Below are 21,653 nucleotides of genomic sequence, written 5' to 3'. Positions count from 1 at the left end.
GGCTCCAAACCCCTCCCCCCCACAGCCCCCAACACTTTCACAAATAACACCCCCCCACACACACTTCAAAAATAGCATTTCATGATTTACATGTCAGTCTCTTGATTTTTTTTGAGAGTTCATCTCATGATTTTTGGCACAGTGGGGTTGGCAATTACTGCTTTTCTCATGCTACATCCTGTGCCTAAAACACCCTTTTCAAACCCTATACCCTAAAAACAACTTTTTCACAACCTTCCTCAGAACCCATAATCAATCTCTACATGACTTCACTTAAAATTGTAAAAAACATACTTGAGAACCCAGAAGAAATGAAAAGCTAAGAACTAATATGATCCATTCTGCACAACCTATGCCAAGTAACTGGACTTATTCTGCCCATCATCTTAGCTTATTACCCTTGTCTGCATCTTATCTTGTTGTAGTTAGAGCAACGTAGTGTTAAAGTTATGGTCCGGGAATTATGTGAGAGGCAAGGATTTCCTAGGGTAGTATCTTTTAATATCCCAATTCTGCAGTTGGTCCGAGTTAGACAAGCTTTCAAATGCAAGATGTCCTTCTACAGACAGGAGTTTATCTAACTAAGCAGTTGGTGCAATAAAAAAATATCACCCCAAGAAAGCCTTGCCTCTCATCTTGTTCTCATCAAAGTTTAGATCATAACATTTAATGTCTAGAAACAGAGGACCTCATTCCCTTCATCCGAGTTGTAACTCCATCAGCTTCAGTGTAGTTAGCGTGGCAGGCTAACAGACTGGAGAATCAAGTATACAGTCCCATAAATTCCTACAGTTTAATGTAAAAGGATATGATAATAATTATAATAATGATAGCTAATAATGTTACCTGTATAGCAGGGAATGTCTTATTGTTGTCAGTACTATGTTCTCCTGGAATGCTACCTGCGGATCGTCCTTCACATTTATACCTGAAGCGCATGCCTCGCTGCCTGGGTTGCTCAAATATTTCAATATAGGGTTCATGTCCACCTTTAAAAACAAAAATGAAAACATTTTAGGTTACAACAAAATACAGCTTAAAAAAGCAAAAGTGTCTTTGTGGTTAGGGCACTAGCATTACGTTTTTGAAATAGGAGTTCTATTCCTGGGTCTGCCAGAGCCTTCCTATTGACCTTCCTATGTCACTCTATCTGTGCATGAAAGAAGAATAATAGTATTTTCCTCTCTTCCATCCTTTACTCATCTTTAGGCTATCTGCTCTTCTGTTATTATTTGTGTATATGCAAAGGCCTTCTAGGCACACCTGTAATACAATGATCATTAGCAGGGTTCCTCTACATATTGGTCAGTGTCTCTTTGGGCATGTGTAGATGAAACAGGGGCCCTAAACTGAAGCTGTGGGTTTTTAAAAACACTGTTTCAATTTAGGGCGAAGTAAACTCCCATGTCATGTACACCTGTGTCTTACCTCCCTTTCCAGCAGCAGGGAGGGGAGGGTGAACTGCCAGTGGGCAGAGTGGTTCCTGGGCACAGGGTTTGGGAGGGAACAACACACAGACTAGTGCTTCCCTCTACGGCAGTGGCGGGTCCCCTCCCCAGGAAGCACCTGCCCACAGGCACCCAGCTTGTGCCATTCCAGGGGCACCGCAGCCACAGAGAAAAGGACCAGGTCCCCGCACAGCTCATGCAGGAAGGCTCCAAGGGAAAAAAGGAGAGAGAGATCAGGCTCGACGCATTTTTTTTTTTTGCTTTGGTGGAGCCTGCTTTCCCAGGCTGCTGCCAGGCTGCCTGCACAGCCCCTGAGTCGCACAGAACCCTGTGCTTTGCTCTGCGGTTGTAGGGCAGCAAACTAAAACTCCTTAGAGGTGTTTTAGTTTGCTGCACCCCAAAGTCATTTAAGATGCATTATGCCGCTGAATGTGCGACAGTAGCTGGAATTAATGCGCAATACACTGCTGATGTGTGCAAACACCAACACCATTAAAGTGGTGCAAAAGCATTTAATCCGCTGTAAAGTGTCACGCACACATGGCCCTCCTTTTGTCTACACACGCCCTGTGATGGCAGAAAGGGCTTTTCTACTGAAAGGTGTAGAAAAGAATAGTTTCATTAATTCAAGAGAATGGTCAAAATTTTAAAATTACAGGGGACTCTTCTAAATACAGGTCCTCCCAGAGTAAAGGTGTTTCCTCAGCATTGATTGATTTTGTACCTACAGCAATGAAGAAACAAAATCTCTGCAAACCTTACAAAAAATGCTAATATGCTAAATACCATCATTGTGGTCCCAGTAACTGCATGCTTGCTCCTGGTGAAGTCTACATTGTGTCTACTTCTCCCAGGAGCAGACAATAGCAGCTGGGTCTCCCCCAAGACTATAGTAAAGCTAATAGAAGCTGCCAAAGAACTTGTGCATGCAAGATGAAGGCTTTTAGGGAAATGGATGACATGGAAAAGATGGGTGGGGCAGATGGCAGGACTGGCATTAGTAAAAGCTTTTGAGAGACTGACTTCAGAAGGAGTCTAAATACTATTTCAGAATTATGTGTAACCCTCTGCATGTGCCCAACACAGGGTTACTTTTGTCTCACTAGTGCCCCAGCACAGGAGAGAAAATTCCACCCTTTCTGAGACCACAGGAATTGACAAGCAGATAAGCAGCAACACAACTGAAAAATGGCACAGGAGAATGGGAATGATTTTAGTTAAAAGTATTAACTGATCACAGTAACACACACAAGAATGCTGGTTCTTTTTTTGGTTGCTGGTAGCAAAATGTCTTTTACTTCAGAATTAGAAAACACTTCACTTTCCAAAGTAGGGAACTATAACAGGCTATGTGACATGACAACTAGTTTAGGAGGAGAATGACAGAGAAGAAGAGAGTTCCACCTATGCAACGTTTTTGTATTCTTTTGTGGATAGAGATGGAATGAGGATGTACGCAAAGAACTACGTTGCTGGGTTTTAATGCAACTATCTTTAAATGGAGGTCTTTCTTTCTTTCTTAAAAACAAATCTCAACCAGAAATGATGGGCTTGATGTAAAAAACACTGGTTGAGGGTTGTTTTTTTTTCTAGCATTATGGAGGAAGGCAGAGTAGAGGATCAAAATTTTCCCTTCTGACCTTAAAAACTGTGAGTCTATGGACAGGGCTGGAGACATTTAGCAGTTCAAACTGTGGAAGTGTCAGGCTGCTGGGGTAAGCAGACTGAACAAACAGAATTTGCTGCCTCCTAGACTCCCTTGATTCATATTTTGTTGTTGAATTATTGTGTGTGTGGGGGGGGTAATCACCCTGGCATTTTTTTAATAGCTTCTCACAAAATCTAAGTGACTGCTGTCCATTCAATGAATCTGCAGGTCACCATCCAAAAGAAAGAATGACACTGGACAATGGTCAACCATATGCAATAGATGGCAGCTCCTGTTCCCTTAACAAGCACTCTCCTAAGTCCAGCAGATGAGGCAGCACACTGGGAAATAAGAAGGATCAGCCTTTGGCCAGTGGTCTGACACTGGGCCTACCCCTTAACTTCTGTCCTTTGTAAAAAAGAAGATAAAGGCACATGCTTTTGTGGAGCACATGCTTTTGTAGACAAACACATTCTGTATAATATTAAAGACCAAAATCTTTCTCTTTGTAAGAGATTGTAAGTGTATCATCATCACATGACTTAGGGGATATCACTGTACGCATGCACAAGCAGGCATATACATGGCGACAGGCCCAGCAACATTTGGGTACTTCTGAAAACTATGTATAGCCATATTGATTCTGATTGTACAGCAATCATTTCAAATCTTTTCTCCCTTCTTACTTTAACCTAAAATTTGGCATTCATGTAATAACCAGTATCTGCTCAAGAGACCCGTTTCTTATCCAGTGATGACATTGTTTTAAAAGTCAAACCTCAACTGTCCTTACGTGGACTTAACTTGTGGTTGAAATAACCGTCATTAAGACAAGCCTACTACTTAACAGTAGGTGTGCTTTTGGTAAATAAGAACCCAACAATGGCAGTAACCTCCAGAGATTAAACATTATACTTCACTTTAACTTGACATTCTCCCTTTATTTAAGAATCAGATCATCCTCCACCACTTCAGCAAGTTGATATGGACAAGTAGTACATAAAAGTGTTTGTAAAAACTAAGACTTGGAAATTGGAACACTTTGTAATAAATCAGAAAACAAATTTCCTCTTCCCTTTTTCTGCAAATTAATGGTGCTCTTGCCCAAGTAACAGAGTTTAGACTATTTCACAATCCCAACTCTGAAACACAGTCTGGTTCCCCACATAGAAACAACAAATCAGCTTTTTTCCAGAGTAAAGAAATATAAACTATGTCAAAGGTGACTAATTCTAGACAAGAAAAATAAGCTCCTTAGTTACCTGGTTGTGTATAAATCAAGCATTTAGTAAAGAAATTAAATGAAAGACACCTGAAAAATGTAGTTGTCTTTCCTTTAATAAGAATAAATGTTAATGTAATTGTTTCATCTTACAGAGGTTAACTTACAGAGGTTATAATTACCTACAATTTACTGTCTACTGGATTATTATACCATGTGTTCCAGCATGGCTTTTGTTCCTTTTAGCTACATTGTCTTTTTCTATCCATGAATGCTCTAAAAGCTTTTAAATACTGTAAAAGAAAATGAGAGGTTGATGTTCTCCATGATATTAGAGGGTGAAATTATTGAAACCATCAATATTAATAAGAATTAACAAAGAATTAAAGTACCACTAACTCAAGACCTGGAACTTGTTTTACTGTATTCTGTATTAAGTGACAGGTGACCAAGCAAAAGACAAACACAACTCAAGTGAGAAATGAAGACCAGTTTAAAGTTTGATACATCACAAGCCATCTGAAGTAAATAATGGAAGCAAATGCTGACTGCTCAGCTGACCATAAGGAAGAAGGTGTGTGCATACCATTCATCTCACACCAATGATTTGTGTAGTACCTGGAGAGGCCTAGTCAGACTTCAGAGATGAGCAAGGGGAAAGGTGAAATGAAGAACCACAGGAAGGTGGCTGTGACATACTACAAACGTTTCAATACACAGAAGGGAAAACAACTGGGTCCTATTTCCAGCTGTCTCCAACTTGCAAAGCCAGAGATCCTTTTGAGGCAGGCTGTGAAGATGTTATGTAGCAAGACTGGTAATTTTTACATGGTCCTTAGGGATGTTGTCTGGATATGTGTTCTGCAGCAAAATCTGAAGTATGAGAAAAAGCTGGAGGTGGGCCAGGGAGTGATGGGAGTGTAAGCACAGTGGCTCCACAACATGAATCACTATTCAGAATGCCCATGAAATAAGGTATATGCAGCAGCCACTATGGTGACACTGCTGAGAAAATTCTGTCTGTCCAACTCACATGATAGTTCAGAGCCTCTGAGCCAACTCTTCCAAGCTGAGCGCCCCCCAAAAATGAGAGGCTGTTCTGAAAAGTCAGATATTATATTCTAAGCATTTGGAGCTCTCTGAAGGGTAGGGACCTAGGCAGATAATTCAGAGGTAACAAGTCTATTATAAAATATTTGCCTACAACCTGAAATAAGTGCAAATATCCTCTTAATTTAGAAAAGAGTAATCCCCTACCTAAGTCTTCAGGACCTGCGTAGCACTCTAAGCAAAACTGCTTTGCACACTTCCTCTTTGTTATCATGTGACATTATAGAATAGTAACAGAGTCAGTAAATACTAGGAAGTTAAGAGCTTCCTCCGCTGAAAAATTCCTTTGCCAGTTGTCAATATGTTGAAAATCTATTCAGCACTGATAACAGAGAGATAGATATCTCCTGCTTCAGCTTACCCGCTTTAAAATACAATATAAAATTTGAAAGAATTTTATTTATGACTATAAGCCAACATTTAGAAAAGCAGATCAAGCACATGCACTAGCAATGGCTGACTTAACATGCATTCACAAAGCAGATACAGGTTAGACACCATTTTTCTTGAGGACAGCAACTACTCTTAATTAATGCAACCACCTCCAAAATTGATTTTTTTTTAAACTTCTATGAAAGATGCAAGATACAAAAGCTTTTCTTAGATAAAAATTAATTGCATTACGTCTGCCAATTCCTGTTTGCCTGCTCCATTTATGTTTATTACATTGTTGTTGTGGCAGCTCTCCCTCTTTCACTTCTTTCTCAATATCCTCTTCTAATGTGAACAGCTCTGAAACTCATATGTACGTCTAGCTCTTTTAATTTAATTTCTGCTTGTTTTTTAAGTTTAAATGAGCCATTCTGAAAGTGATCAGTCTTAGCTCTAAATTCACATTTTCTAATGTTTGTTCACGGTCTATTTTGTTAAAACCAAATAAAATAAATACTTGGACAAGTGTTTACTACTACTGTTCCTAAAATCATGATTGTAGATTTTAACACTAGTATTTTAAGTAGCAGAAAAATAAAAACAAGCAGGCCAACAGATTTTCAGAAGTGACTAGTGATTTGGGGCTATCAAATCAGTTATCAATTTAACATAACTTATTGGAAGCCTGAGCACCTAGCCCCTGAAAATCAGTTCCCTTAAAAAAAGTGTCTCAGCTTGGACACCTAAATATAAAAGTATCCGAACCACAAGTCAGTTTATAAAATGTGGGCACAATGACAGCTTTTCATAGCTTAGTAGATTTACTAGTCTAGGTGTGCCCTACACACACAGTGCGGGGCTGGGGACAGCGGGTCGGAAGTGAGGGGCACTGGGTCAGGACTGGCCACTGGTGTTTACAAATAGGTCCTGGGACAAAAGTGGTTGGGAACCACTGCTTAAATGCAGTTATAGTGCTGAGCCTCTGACTACAAATAGCCAAGAGATGCAGAGTCAGTGGCGGTCCAGCAGAACAGCAATTTTTCATTTAAAAAGTGAAGGTTTGGTTGGTATATGGGAGCATGCCTTAGAAGGCAAATATATCAACCACAGCAGAAAAAAATACCAATCCATGCCATAACAGCAGAGAAGGATCAGGGCATCGTAACAGGTAACCAAGCTGCCTAAACAAGTGCCTATGTTTAGCCCCCATGTGTGCAATGGAAATTACACTGCCTTTAATGAAGATGCAGATTATAAATAGATTGTTTTAACTATTTTTAACGCTTTTTCCTCCAGAGCTAAGTCATGAGCTTTGAGCTGAAAGCACCACCGAAGTGAGTGTGGAGGAAGCCCTTCCCCACATTCTCGCGGGGGGTGCGCAGGAAAACCCGGTCAGGAACCACTGCTCTAAGTGAAGTGAGCATCAGCTCAGGACAGCCTGCGCTACACAGCCAGAGACGCCAGACCCACCGATGCAGATGTCGGGATCTAGAAGGGCCAGATCCATCCTGCCCTGTTACAGGAAGGGAGCCGCTCACCTGGTCTCCATTCGGTACACACATCCACAGAGCTTTCCATGCCCATTACACACCCCACCCATGTCTACTACGCACACACGTCCATTACCACCGGCCCGCGGTGCCCGGCCGCACTCACCCGCCATGGCGCCGGCCCTCGCTCGCGCCCTGCTGCTCGCTCGCTGCCCGGGAACTCGGGCTCGGCCGCGGCTCCCTGCGCAGCTGCCGGCCCGGTCCGGCCCGGCTCGGCCCAGCCCGGCCGCCCCGCCCCCGCAGCCTGGCCCCGCCCCGCCCCGCGCGGGAATTTCCCCGCCAGTGACGCGCGCCGGGGCCGGCCGTGGGCAATTAACTCGCCCCCGGCCTGCTCCTGCTCCTGCTCCTGCCCCTGCCCCTGCCCCCGGCGAGGCGTGGGGGCTCCTCTCCGACCACGACACGCGCGCAGAGCCGGCCGCCCCCGGCCCGGGACGCCGCCTGCGCTGTGTGGGGAGGCTCTGGCCTGTCTGAACGAGGGAGACTGGAGGGTTTCGCTTACCTGCAAAAGGGGAGAGAAGGCCACTGTCTCCACCCGCCTGAAGGACCGAAGGCAGGGATTAACTAGCGCGCAATTTGAAGGGAAGGGATAATTTCTCTGTCTCTGTCTGACACGACGCGGTGGCTCGGGGTCAGTGATTGTCTCTGATATGTCCTCCATCGGAGGTCTATATTGAGCAAATTCTTTTTGGTGTCGGGTGGTGGAACCGGAACTTGCTCCATCCACTCCATGCATTGACCTGGTATACCAGTGCTTCCAGGACCGGTGCAAAAAAAATCAGAAAAAAAAAGTCTCTGTCTGACACACGCACACACACACTGAACTGCAGTTTAATATGCATCATACACAGGATGAACTGCACACACACACATATAAACACCCACTGCAGTTTAACATGCATCATACACACACAGGATGAACTGCATGCATGCATACACACGGCCTGAAGTTTAATGTGCATTGCGCACACAGTGAACCGCAGTTTAACACACATCACGCATGCCAGATGAACTGCATGTACACAAGCTGCAGTTTAACACGAATCACACAAGCACAGGATGAACTACACATGCACACAGAGTGAACTGCAGTTTCACATTCATCTCACCCACATGATGAACTACACATACACATACACACACACACTGCAGTTTAACATGCAGCTGTGGGAGTTATTGTCTGAGGAGTTACACAGTTTTGTTCTCCTTCCATCCTTTCCACAGAAAAAAAGGCCCATTCATCTCAACAGGTTTAATGCAAGGACAAGGCTGACTTACAACACCCTAGAAACAAAAGGCAGGATTCAAAGAGATTTGACTTTTCATGCCACTTTGTACCAATTTAAATTTCAAAAGAGGGGAAATATCACATCCTTTCCTAGACCAGTGGTACCTAAAGGATGTACTGTGGAAGAGGAAAAAGTGTGTGCTAAAAAATGGGTTGGATGGGGCTCTGGCTACATCAGCGCCATGTACATGATTGGACCCATAGACTGGATCTGGCCCACAGACTGATGAGTGAAGTGTGCTGCCAATTTTAATCCAGAAAAAAGTGTCCCAGGTATCAAATTTGGGAAACACTGTACTAGCCGCTAGCCAAAACCTATTGGCCTGCTAGCCAAGACCTAGTGCCCAGCCCAGAATTTAAATGAGTTATCATAAGTCTAATGTCAAAACATTTCTGAACATCAATTATTGCTAGCTTATGTCAGGGCCAGCCTGGGGTACAGGATACAGCACTGCTGGCATCTATATTTCATTGTTTCATCCTTTTCTCTTATAACAACTAGAGTTCATAGAGGAACCCATTTCCTCAGGAGCTTGTCAATGTAAAAAATCCCATTAAAACTCATAAGTGAGGCCAATGGCCCTCCTAAGGCACTTGGGGATGTGTAGAATACCCAACAAATTTCCTAATCCTCATGAGTGTAGTGGATGCTGTCTACTAAGGCCTCTGGAGGCTCACAGAAAGGGAGATGCCCCCCCACCCCAATTTCTTTCCTCAACCTAAACGTTGTTTGTGTTCACTCTTCCCCTCTCTTGGCTCTCCTGATACTCTCTTCTTCATCTGTGACAGGCAAACTGAACTATAATGAACCCATGAGATTAATTTGGTGGAGAAGATAGGGAAGTATTCTGTACCCCCTTCCCTTCTTCAACTTTGAATTGTTCCTGACCATTTCCTTCCCTGCTTGAGTCCTTCAACTGTTGGTAGTTCCCTTCTGTGCCACAGCAAGGCATCTGCTTTGCTCCCTATAACTTCTCTACAACTTCCAAAGACCCAGGTCTGCCTGTCAGCTGTTCCTCTCAAAGACTGTGTCCTCAGACTCAAAAAAGATATAAGGAAGTACTTCATGGCTTCTTGGCCTCTTGTGGGCTAAGTCAACTGGGGGCATCCAGATCCCAAGACCTCTGGCTTTGGGCCTCACATAGGATACCTGCCAGTGGATCTGGGAGTATCTGAAGATCCCAGGGTGAGAACCTGCCACGGAGGATGCTCACTGTTGTAGACTCATACATGATGTTTAAAATGATTGAGTTTTGCCTGCTCAGTTGATATAGTTTTTGGAACAATTGAGTTCTACTTAATCAATATGATTTGGAACTAATTTGGCAGATTTGACCTGAAACACAAAATGTATTAATAATAATAATAATAAAAAAGTAAGCTCTACATATTGTGGAAACAATTATGTCAATGGTAAATATAATCAGTCAAAGCAAAGATGAGGATATTGCAGTGGTGAATTTGTCAATATGCCTGAGCTACAAATAGCCATTCAACTTACCAAGTTATTCAGAGAAAATGGAATGAAATTTGTCTTTCCTTTTGCTTTTTTAAATTACTGTATGACTCAGGTATGCATTTCTTGCAGTCATGAATAACATGACACATACACTGCCCATTGTAGTTTCTTTTGAATTGGAGTGTTTACCGCAGTTCACTTTGGGGTGTATATGTTATTGTGGCTCTTTGGTTAAACACTGACTGCACATATGGCTCCTGGGCTATGTCACTGATTTAAATCTATGCAAAACTCAGGGAATTTGGGGCCCGCACCTCCAGCTGGGTGTGAAATTCAGCACTTGACCCTATTGCAATGAGGAGCTGAAAAGGACCACTGAACATGAGCATCCCTTGAACTTCGTAAAAATCCAGTTCAAAATCAGATGTGGGCATACATCCTGAGTGGGTCTGGACAAACAGTAAAATAACTGTGATGGCATGAACATGAAGGAGCTTACACCCAGCTGACAGGTGCATCCTTGTGGTATAAGACAATGCACTGGACTGGCAGCAAAATTTTGTTCTGATTTTTTAAATCTTTTCATTGAGAAGATTAGCACAATCTTAACTAGTATTTCCTGAGAGAGACACTGTTCACATTTTAGCACGTTATTTATTATTCTTGCCACATTGTAGGTCACATCAGATGAATTAATTTGCTTACACAAGGTCTGAATTTGGTCCCACGCCTCTCCGGATGATAACAAATTAAAGTTTGGATATTTGGACAGAAAAATAGGGTTATAGTGTCCTACTCTTACTGGAATACATTGAACCATGAGATACTGTCTACTCCAGACAGTATCTCCTGGCTCCTAGTCTACTATAGACAGTATCTCCTGGGTCAACATAATGCAATAGAGTAAGATGTTACAACCCTATTTTTCTGCCCAAAGTATCTGAATTTACAGATATCCAATGTCACAAGTATGTAAAATAAGATGTTTCCTTTTAGTATGATCATACATGTTTAAAAATTAAAAGTAGAATTTATAGCTTTCTGTCTCAAGGCTGTTATTTTAATCTGTTATCATAATGATTTCACAGTATAAACTGGAATAGTTCCACTGCTTCTATAGAGCTCCTACTGTTTACAGCTGTGGAGAATCTGGCCAAGAATGTCATATATTTTGTATTTTTGTCATTACAAGCATAGTAGAATTAATTATCCTGATGCCATGTGTTCTACAGATTGTTTTGCTAAACTGAAGCAAGAATGCATGTTTTACATTTTCCCTCCCATAAAATCATACATCAAAGTTTGTCTAGCACTTTTTATTAAACTGCCCCCTAATATTCAAGTTTAGAACTGGCTTCTAATGTGTTCAGGGAGCACTTTGATTCTTACATGACAACTATATTATATTTATTATATAAATGATGGACAAAAGTATATTTGTCATGGAATCACTGGATTTTTTAGGTTGTAATTTCTAATCCAAGCCCTATTTAAGCCACCTCCTATATGCATATACAACCCCTTACGCCCCAGAAAAAACATGTAGCACGCTACTGAGATGGTACACTGCTCTCAGAGATGGTAGGCTAGACCTGGTGTCAAAGTAGGCTTTTCTACTAAATGTAAATTGATTGGATTAAGCTCCAGAATTAGGACACATTAAAAGAAGAGCTATTCTGAGTAGAAAAGTAGTTTATAATGGTTTCTTATTCAACATTTTTTTTAGTTTATTTACAAAAACCCAGAAAACAGTGGGTTAGAACCTGGGCTTCTCTTAACTTGAAACTCTGAGTTCAACACCAAAGTTAATAGTGTGGACAGACAAAGTATTCAAATGCTTAGATGTTACAGTGCTTTACAGTTTATCCACTGTAGAAATTTTATCTGTCCACTTTAAGTAACTGTAACTTTGCTTCTTTCTAGTTTAAAAATAGAGTTTACGTCCACTGTGCTAGTACATGTACAAAAAGGCGATAAAGGTATATTGGTTCAGCTGATGCACAAATCTCCCCCCTAACATTTTAAACTGGTTTAATGGTATATCTGTCCATAGTCTTAGTTAATTAAAGTCTAATTTAAAACATATATACTTAGTAACTTTGCTATGGAACCTCAGCTTTGGCCATCCTAATTTAAAAAAAAGATGCTCCCACATGCAACGGGATTATCACATGACTAATAATAGAAATCGTTACAAAAAGAAATGGGGAAGGCTGTGTTCTCATACGTTCAGATAGCTGAGGCTTGTTAAACCCTGATTGTTTCTACACACTAGTTCAGGAGTGGGCAAAATACAGATCACAGGTCAGATCCAGCTCGACAAGGGATTTTACCAAGGCTGCAGCAGATCCCTCGACCCCACCTGGCCCCAGCACAGGGGGCAGCCTGTCAGACCACCCCTGCATGCACACTGGGGCTGGGGTGGTGCGGCAGCTGGACTTACTTCCCTGCAGCCCCTGCAGCAGTAGCTCCTTTCAGCTGCCACTGCCTGTCACCAGATCTGGCCCTGCTGTCAGAGCACCCCGAGCCTTCTGCCCTGCACCTACTACCAGGGGTGCTGAAGACAGTGGGTAGGTGGGTGAGGTCTCCACAGAGACCCATGCAGGCAGGATGTGCTCTGCTGGGCAGATGGAATGGGGCTGTTGGGGAGGGGGGGAGCAGGGCTGGGATTGTGGGACAGTGACAATGCAGGGCTTGGGCCCAAGGAACCACGATCTGCTCCCCATATGCCCCTGCCCATGAACCTGGCACCCATTACAGGGGTATGCAGGGAGTGGACTGTGGCTCTGCCCTGGGCCCTGGCTCCATGCTGTCACAGCCACAAAATCCTGATTCCAGACCCGGCCCTGCCTGCCTGCCCTGCTCCTGGATGCCACTCCCTCCCTGCTCGTGGCCCCATCCAATCTGCTCAACCTAGTGCAGGGCAGAGTGAATTAGGGAGTTTTGGTGAGATGTTGTGTCAGGGGGGTGGTTTGTTGACCTGACCCACAACAACTCACCAAAACTCCCTAAGTGCCCCTCCAGCCCAAATATTTGTCCACCCCTCCACTACTTGGAGTTGATTCATGCAAAGTTTGAATTCTGTCTTTTGGAAACAAAGCAGAAGTTACCTTCTCTTTAGGGACAGTTAAAAACAGTTCATCTAAGGCTACACAGGAAAACTGGCTTCGTAAATGTAGTTTTTGTTGTATTTATCCAAAAGGTTGTCAAGTTTCCAGTTTAACAGAGACTGTCCTATTTGATAGTCCCTCCGACCCAGCCTAACCATGAGTCATGTAGGCAAAGCAGCATGAGACTTCTTACAGCAACTGCCTGTGCTCCAGGATACGTCCTCTATGAAAAGACAGAATTTGAGACTCCACAGCACTCATTCTGGCACTTTTTACTGTAAAACAGCATTAAGTTACAACAGTAGAAACAGTCTGAGTCCTACAATGGGAAGTTTACAGAGCAAGGTTTCAGCTCCCATTAGGACTAATGGTCTTCGAAGTAACTTTTTTATAAAATGACTGATAAACTAATCGAAAATGGTTTTGAATCCTATCCTTAACAACCAATGTAAAACACACACAGAACCAGTTTACCTGTGTAGTTTAAGATAAACTGTTCCCATAGAGAAAGTAATTTAGGGTGCCTTGTATGAGAAGTGCAACCAGTTTGTGTTTTCTAGGTACCCTTTTTAAATAAATAACTTTTTGGCGCAGCACATTTATCTCACACTGTCCAGGGCTGTCTGAAATTAAATTCAAACTGGGATGAAAAGAAACCTGACTTTAACTGTGTTGTTGTTACCTTAGGTCAGTGGTTCTCAGCTTTTTTGTACCAGGACCCAATTGTAAACATGGATGGCCAGTCCTGACCCAGTGCCTCTTCCAACCCGCTGCCCCCCCGCCTCCAAACCCCAGCCCCCCAGTTTGTGGGGCAAGGGCGGGAGTTGCGGGGGGGCTGCAGGGGGGGGAGGGGGCAAGCAACCCCTCTCAGGTTGCCACTCTGCCGGCCTGCAAGGGAAAAGCCATGGTTTCCCACATGAATGATTTGTGCCCCCAGTGGCTGGGGGGGACATGGCAGTGGCAGGAGCGCGGCAGTAGTGACAAGAGCATGGTGGCGGTAAGTGGTGAGCTCCCGCAGATACTGCTGGCACTGTCGGCGGCAGGGTGGTGAGCACTGACCAAGGGCTGGTGACCACCTGCAGCCGCTGCTGGCAGCAGCGGTGGGAGCCAGCAGGATAGAAGACCACCCACACAGATGCTGCTGGTGGTGCCAACAGTGCCTTTTTGTAGGGTGTGCACCCCCCGATAAGAGACTAGAGTCTCCCTGTGAGATTTGGAAATCATAACTTGGGGGAGTCTCCAATTGTATTAGGGCACAGTGATGGGCAGCCCAGTTATTTTGCAGACCCCCCCAGGGGTCAAAGTGTAATTCAAACCCTGGTCTGTGGACCCTTGGGGGTCCGTAGACTATGTCAAAGGCAGGGGTGGGTCCAACTGGCAGCCAGTCTCCATTTCTCAGCTGCCCCCACCGCTCCCTTTTGGTGAGCTCTTGCATGTTACGGGGGTGGTTTGTTGACCTGGCCCACAACAACTCACCAAAACTCCCTAAGTGGCCCCCCAGCCCAAATATCTGTCCACCCCTCCACTACTTGGAGTTGATTCGTGCGAAGTTTGAATTCTGTTTTTTGGAAACAAAGCAGAAGTTACCTTCTCTTTAGGGACAGTTAAAAACAGTTCATCTAAGGCTACACAGGAAAACTGGCTTCATGGAGTGACAGCAGGAAGTCATCATGGCCCCACACTCCCAGGGTCTCCATGGAGACTGGGCCGGAGCAGGCAGGGCACACAGCCGGGTAGGAAGCTGCTCTGGGTCTGGGACCAGGGCCAGGGCTGGGATCGTGCAGTGGTGACAATGCAGGGCCAGAGCCAGGGCAGAGCTGCAATCCACTGCCTGCACTCCCCTGCTGGCAGAACACGTACTTGTCAGAGGTGTGCAGGCAGTGGATCATGGCTCTGCCCTGGCTCTGTCCCTGCACTGGCCCTGGCTACAGAGCACCTCCCCACTCAGTCACGTGCCCTGCCTGCGCCGCTCTGGGCCAGTCTTCAGGGAGATCCTGGGAGTGTGAAGCCATGACCGCCCCATGCTGTCAGTCCCTACTGTTCCTGGGGTCTCCATAAAAACTGCTGCAGGGAGGGGCGTGGGCAGGGGCTGCTGGGAAATGGAGTCTGTTGTGGGCCTGATCCAACATGCAGGCTGGATTTTGCCCACCCCTGGTCTAAGGGGTCTGCAAAAGATGATTATAATCAATCAAAAGGATGTGATTCAATTGAAAGGGGTCCACACCTCCACTGAAAATTTCCAAAGTGTCTGCACCTCCATTCAAATATTTTTCAGAGGTCCACAAATGAAAAAAGGTTGAAAAACACTCGTCTAAATGTAATTTCCTTAATAGTAGCTGCTCTTTATTTATTTGGTTTCTTCCAAGTTTCATTTTCTTGTATTCATGCATTACAACTATTATTTTTAATTATAATTGTGTCTGGGGGCTCCAACTGAGGTTAGGGCACAACACTGCAAGTTCTGACTACGCAAATTAATCCCAATCAAATAAATGTCATTGGAGTTTTAGGGGGGGGACCCCTCTTTAGCAACAGATAGTTATTGGTCTGAGACATAAATCTTGGTTTTAACAAAACATAGGTATTGGTCCTAACTCAGCCAAATGGTATAGGGCTCCATGATTGTCCAGTACTGTCTTTACTCTGTCTTTTGTTCCTCTATATAGGTAAGGGGATGAGTTGGATTGGCAGGTTAAATTTTAGTATTCAGGCTAAACTTCTACCAGCTAGCAACTGGGATGAAGCCACACATCTATGGTTGTATCACAACTTGGCTATATCAGGGATCACACTAGTCAAGGATCTGCCCCAAAGAGCAGGGGGCCCTGCTAATGCCCACAGCTCTGAATCATGAACTACTTCAGAATCATGCTTCAAATAGCCTTTAAACTTTATTAGACTTTATTTTAGCTGGTCTCACAGACATGTTTCTCTTAACTTTCTAGCAGTTGCTTGTTTTTAGTTTATGCGGTACACAAAACTTTACTTCTGCTGCTGTCATCCAAGGTTCTGTCTTCCCTATCAAAAACATGCATGTTTACTTAAAAATAGCTCTTTCACTATAAAATCCTAGTAGAGATAAGACACTGGTAGTTTTTAGGAAAAAGATTGACCTTAATCAGTCTACATCAAGATAAAAACCACAATTGCTAAGCAGCAAGAAACTACAGCAAGAAACCTAACTTGACAGTGCTCTTTTGATGCCACATGTGCATTGTTTTGGTAGCGAAGATATAGCCTGACAAGATTTTATTGACTCTACGCCTCCTATAAGCAGCAAAGGTCTATTGTTTTTTGCCTGCTGTCTCTCTTAATTACTCTTCTACTTATTTAACCCACAGTCATTGATTTATATAATTATTTAGAATATTGCTGATACACTTACTATGAGCAACATTAAAAATAAATTTGTATTGCATTGGAAACAAAACAGCCAAGTCAGCCCCCAAGTATGTCAACAGTACTCACCTGGAAGATTAAAAGTTAGGCATGAATGTCAGTACCTTGCTGAACTGAGGTCTTAATTTTGACTATTCAGCACACAGAAGAAAGAGACTGGGGAGGGAGAAAGTTTGCCAAATTTTGAATGTAGAGATAAGAAAGTATATTTAAATATTTGGGAAGGGTTTTGTAAGAAAGCCTAATTAATGTTTACAGCCAGAGTGTTTTACCTGGCTTTGGCAGCATTAAGGAGCCTTAGTGTGGGAGTAAATGCAATCAAATAAAAGAGAATAATGCCCAAAGTTCTCTGACATGGCCCTTTTAATAAGTCAGTCTTCCAACTCAGAGAATTTTTTGCTAAGAGACTCAATCACATCCAACAACTTAATTTTTAATACATTATGTTATCTTGGTTTCCCTTTTATAAACAGGAACTGTATTATAAGTTCTGTAATAAAAAATAAGGGAATTCGTTTAGAAATATATAGCTTATTTCTCATTTCACTAAAGCCACTTTCCACAACAGTAGAGGACTAAGTTGTACTTACAGCCATTTTAGAGCCCGTTCGAATGGACAGATTGCTATAAAATGGCCCAAGTGTACGTGAAAATTAGTTTCTGTTGAGTTATATTGGCTTTATTCTAGATTTTGTACCAGTTTTGTTCTATTAGTTACAGACCAATTGGTGATACAGCAAAAGATAAGTCAAATTGATCTGTAACTAGTAGAACAACTGAATAGTCCAATTTGAGATTTGCATGATCTGTGGCAGTGGTTGCAAATGTATGTGTCACAGTTTGGGGGTTTGGGAGCTGCTTGCTTCCTATGGACTCGTCTCTTCAAGCTGTTGGAGCCAATTCCTATCATGGACTTTAATGTCTGGTGGCGACGATGACGCCATTTGTTCTGCTCGCTTGCCAAGGTTTCCCATTAGCTAGGATCAATTCCAAATGCCTTCATATCTCATTTGTATGTGTCTGTATAGCGAAGCTTGAGGTGTTCTGTTGTTCTCGTTCCCTTTGATAACTCCCTGTATAGCATGTCCTTGGGTACTCATCCATCTTCCAATCTACTCAGATGGCCTAGCCAGTGCAGTCATCTGTCTGAGTAGGGTTGTCACATGTGGTAAATTTGCCCCTTGGAGAACGTCTGCATTGGTAACTTTATCTTGCCATTTGCTGTTGACTACGCAGTGTAAACAGCATAGGTGGAAGCTGTTTAACCTTTTCTCTTGATGTGCATAAGTTGTCCTTGTTTCCCCACCATACATAAGAGTGCTGAGTATGCAAACTTTGTACACTAGCATTTTGGACTTGATGGTAAGAATTGAGTTGTTCCATGCTCTTTTAGTTAATCTGATGAAGGTGGTGGCAGCCTTTCCAATGCAAACTTAAGTTCTTCATCCAGTGAGAGGTTGGTGGTCACTATAGAACCTAGGTAGCTGAACTTCTGGACTACTTCTAGCTGGTTCTCATGAAGGGTGATTGTTGGATCTTGTGGAACTCCCTGTCCTAGTACAACTGTTCTTTGTGCTGATAATGAGAGCAAATGCCTGACAAGCTCTTGAAAAGCAATCCATGAGTTCTTGTAGTAGGTTTTCATCATGGGCTGTAAGGGCAGCATCATCAGTGAATAGAGGTTCCCTGATAAGCACCTTTTTAACTTTAGTCTTTGCCTTGGGTTGTGACACGTTGAAGAGTTTCCCCTCCAATCTTGTGTAAAGGTACGCTCCACTTTCCAGATCTTTAAACACGCAGTTTAAGAGTACCAAGAATAAGATTACAAAGATTAGGGACAAGAACACATCCTTCCTTCACTCTGTTTTTCATCTCAAAGCTGTTCAAAGTGGATCCATCAAACTGAACAGTTGCTTTCATGTTGTTGTGGAAGAAACATATAAGACTTAACACGATTGGTGGGCATCCTCTCTTTTCTAGGGCTGCAAGTAGGCCTTCTCTGCTGGAGGTGTCAAATGCTTTTCGTAGATCCAGGAAGGCAATGAAAAATGGTTGGTTTTGCTCTCTGCACTTTTCTTGACGTTGACACACAGAAAATATCATGTCTATGATTGATCTTCCAGTCCTGAAACCACACTGAGATTCACGGTAGACACAACTTGCTAGCTGTTGTAGGTGCACCAAAATGACTCTTGCAAAAGCTTTTCCTGTTATACATAGTAGCAAGGTACCTCTGTAGTTGTTGCACTTGCCCTTATGTCCTTTATTTTTATACAAAGTGATGACACTTGTGTAAATATTTTATTTCATTTTATATAACTGCCGCATGGCATTTTTCACATTTATGTAACTTTATAGTCTTATCTGTAAGTTAGTCCAAACCAAATGTCTATTTAGTAAGTTCTTATTGCGCGCGCGAATTTTGTATCTCCCGCACGCACAAATTTTTGTATTTCCCGCGCGCGCGAAATTTCCTTTGTCTACCGTGCGGGGGAATTTTGTATCAAGCTGCGCATGCGTATTTTATAAGTTTCTTTTCTATCCTGTAAGTTTCACTTCTGCGGAAACGCAACCTATGTAAAAATCTGCCTAGGAACACCTATGTAAAAGAAACTACCCTATCCCTGCACGCTTAGTTTACATCATAGTTAGTGTCATAGAGGTGGTCCAACCAACATCCATAAAGAGGCGAAGAAGCAGGAAACGGCAGAGATGACGACTGGATAAACCTCAGGCTTGATCACCCTGTTGCTGGTTGTCAGCCTCCCATCTGGGCATATCCCAGCGAAAACCCGTCAAAGGCCTCGAAAACCTGACAACGAACATCAGCCTCTCAGCGTAGCTTAGACCGCATACCCACTTTTACCATACCTCCATGCTTATACTTTAGCTGCAACTTCGCTCCTCTTATTCGTAAGAGGGTGAGGCCAGGTGAGTTGAATAAACCCTTTTACTATAAATTTTGAAAGCGTATAGCACTTCGCCTACTTGCGCCAGTAAGGCGAACCTCGAGGGCGGTCGACGAGCCACCTCTTATCCCGCCCCACAAGCCGCGTACTCACTCGCTCCGTAAAGTCCGCGGCTCACCAAGCAGTGTCAGAGTCTCTAATCTGGCATTTCAAGACAATTTGCATTATGCATGTCTTGTGGTACCTCACCCTCTTTCCAGCATTTCAATAGCAGCTAATGAAGTTATGTTAGTGGGCTTTCTTTCTCACATTTGAGAATTTCCACTGGGATACCATCTTTTCCAGGAGCCTTGCCACTTGATAATGAAACAATGCCTTGCTTAGCTCTTACTGTGGGCTCTACATCTAACTCTGGCATGACCTGTAGAGTTGGTACTTGGTCATGCGTGTCAGGTTCTGGGCAGGTGTATGCTCACAAGTCTTCTGTGTGTGTGTCTGTGTATGCATGTGTCTGGTTCTCTGTTTTTGCATGCATGTCGTTCTATGTATCCACGTGTGCATGCGTGTCTAGTTCTCTGTGTTTGCATGTGTCTAGTTCTCTCTCTTCTTTTTTCTCTCTCTCTCCTCTCGTTTCTTTTTTCTTTCTCTTTCCCTCTTCCTCCTGCTCTCTTTTCCTCTCTCTTTCCTCTTTTTCTCTTTTTTTCTCTCTCTTACCACAACATGCTTAACAAAAAAGAATACACAACAACAAAAGTAATATATGAAGTTTTATTTATTGTCATCAGGTTTAGAATTTGTAGAAAACCTGGTATTTATTGTAAAAAAAAGCAACATTTATGATTATTAACTATATAGATAGGCAGTGCATTCTGCCATGTACCCCCGCTTCTCCGCCCCAGGGTAGACATTTTGTTTTTTTCAGCACTCTGGCCAAAAACGTTGCCTACCCCTATCCTAGGCAATCTGGCCATGAGTTGTTGTCTGTACAAACTCTTGCACTGAAGTCTCCAAGAAGGAATAGTTGCTTGGTTGATGGTATTCCTTTGACAACTTTGTGCAGAGTGTGGTAAAATGTATCCTTTTCCTCAGGGCTGGAGCTGAGTGTTGGTGCTTAAGTGCTGCTGATGTTCACAGAATCAATAGTCATCTGAAGTATAAATGAAATGATGCGCCCTGACTTCCCAATGGGTGTTTACTGAAACTGCTTTAATGAAATTGAAACCTCTCTTTCCGCAGTTTATCCCTGTACAAAACAACAAATCAAACATTTAAGATTTGTCTGCATCATTTTCTGCTTTTTCTGCTGAAGAGCTCAGAGGACCTGGGGGCCTCGTGCAGCATCTATGATGGTGTGGGAGTGGCTCACAATGTGGGATTGGGGGTGGCAAGGCATGTTGTAGTGTATCTGCATGGCATGGAGGAGGCACCTGTGTGGCACATAGCACGGTGCGGGGCACACAGTGTGTTGCAGTTTGTGCATGTGGAATGATGGAGGGCTGTGCAGCATGTCTATAGGAGAGAGGGAGTGAAAGTGCAGAAGTATTTTCTGGACTTTTTAATAACTTCCACACAAACAATCTGCTCCGTAGACTGAAACTGGACATGGGGGGTTGGTTTGAGAGTTCCAGTGACATGGAAAAGTAAGTCAAGAAGTTTTAAGCCCTGGTAGGACTACCAAAACTCAACAGGTTGAAGTCAGGACTGGATGAAAAGCAATCCCTTGTTCCTCTTGTCACTCAGGCCTCAACAACCTATAATTGTTTAGAAAAAAGGGAACAAGTTACCTGATTGTACTGTTACCCATTGTGTTTCTATGTGACAAGGTGACCATTCCAGCAAACAACACAATAGACATGGATGGTGGCGACTTGTTCATAACTTAATCCAGGACTGTCCAACTTCTGAGTCGCAGGGGGCTGCTGGACCCCCAACCACACACTGTATTGTTGACACACACAACTTAGGCAAGTGCTGCACTGTGCAACTCCCCACGTCATACTGCACAGGTTGCTGATGTGCTGCCTGAGACTTCTAAGCCGCCAGCTTCTTCCACCCCCTCTCTCCTATAGACATGCTGCACAGCCCTCCATCATTCCACATGCACAAACTGCAACACACTGTGTGCCCCCCACTATGCTATG

The 21,653-nt window shown here is 43.3% G+C and overlaps 1 protein-coding gene and 1 non-coding gene across 4 annotated transcripts in view; one reads left to right on the top strand and one right to left on the bottom strand.

Annotated features, from left to right (window-relative positions):
- The window catches only part of REL (REL proto-oncogene, NF-kB subunit), an 86,359-nt gene that overhangs the window by 38,558 nt on the left and 26,148 nt on the right, over positions 1-21,653 (bottom strand). For 2 of the 3 annotated variants that reach the window (XM_090050076.1, XM_090050084.1), the window contains exon 3: positions 847-989. In XM_090050076.1, the coding sequence (XP_089906202.1) occupies positions 847-939 (93 nt within the window). In that variant the 5' untranslated portion in view covers positions 940-989. Of the gene's footprint in view, positions 1-846; positions 990-7,456; positions 7,573-21,653 lie in introns of those variants that run through there. The other variant, XM_090050067.1, reaches the window with a different exon arrangement.
- LOC149873715 (U2 spliceosomal RNA) lies at positions 7,937-8,124 on the top strand. The gene has a single exon (XR_016440075.1). It is a non-coding gene; the product is annotated as a U2 spliceosomal RNA (small nuclear RNA).

Source organism: Crocodylus siamensis, chromosome 1 (assembly GCF_052110815.1).
Source record: "Crocodylus siamensis isolate JL-2025a chromosome 1, ASM5211081v1, whole genome shotgun sequence".
In the NCBI taxonomy this organism is placed as follows: domain Eukaryota; kingdom Metazoa; phylum Chordata; order Crocodylia; family Crocodylidae; genus Crocodylus; species Crocodylus siamensis.
Note: the sequence above shows the minus strand (reverse complement) of the source record. Positions and strands in the feature narration are given on the sequence as shown.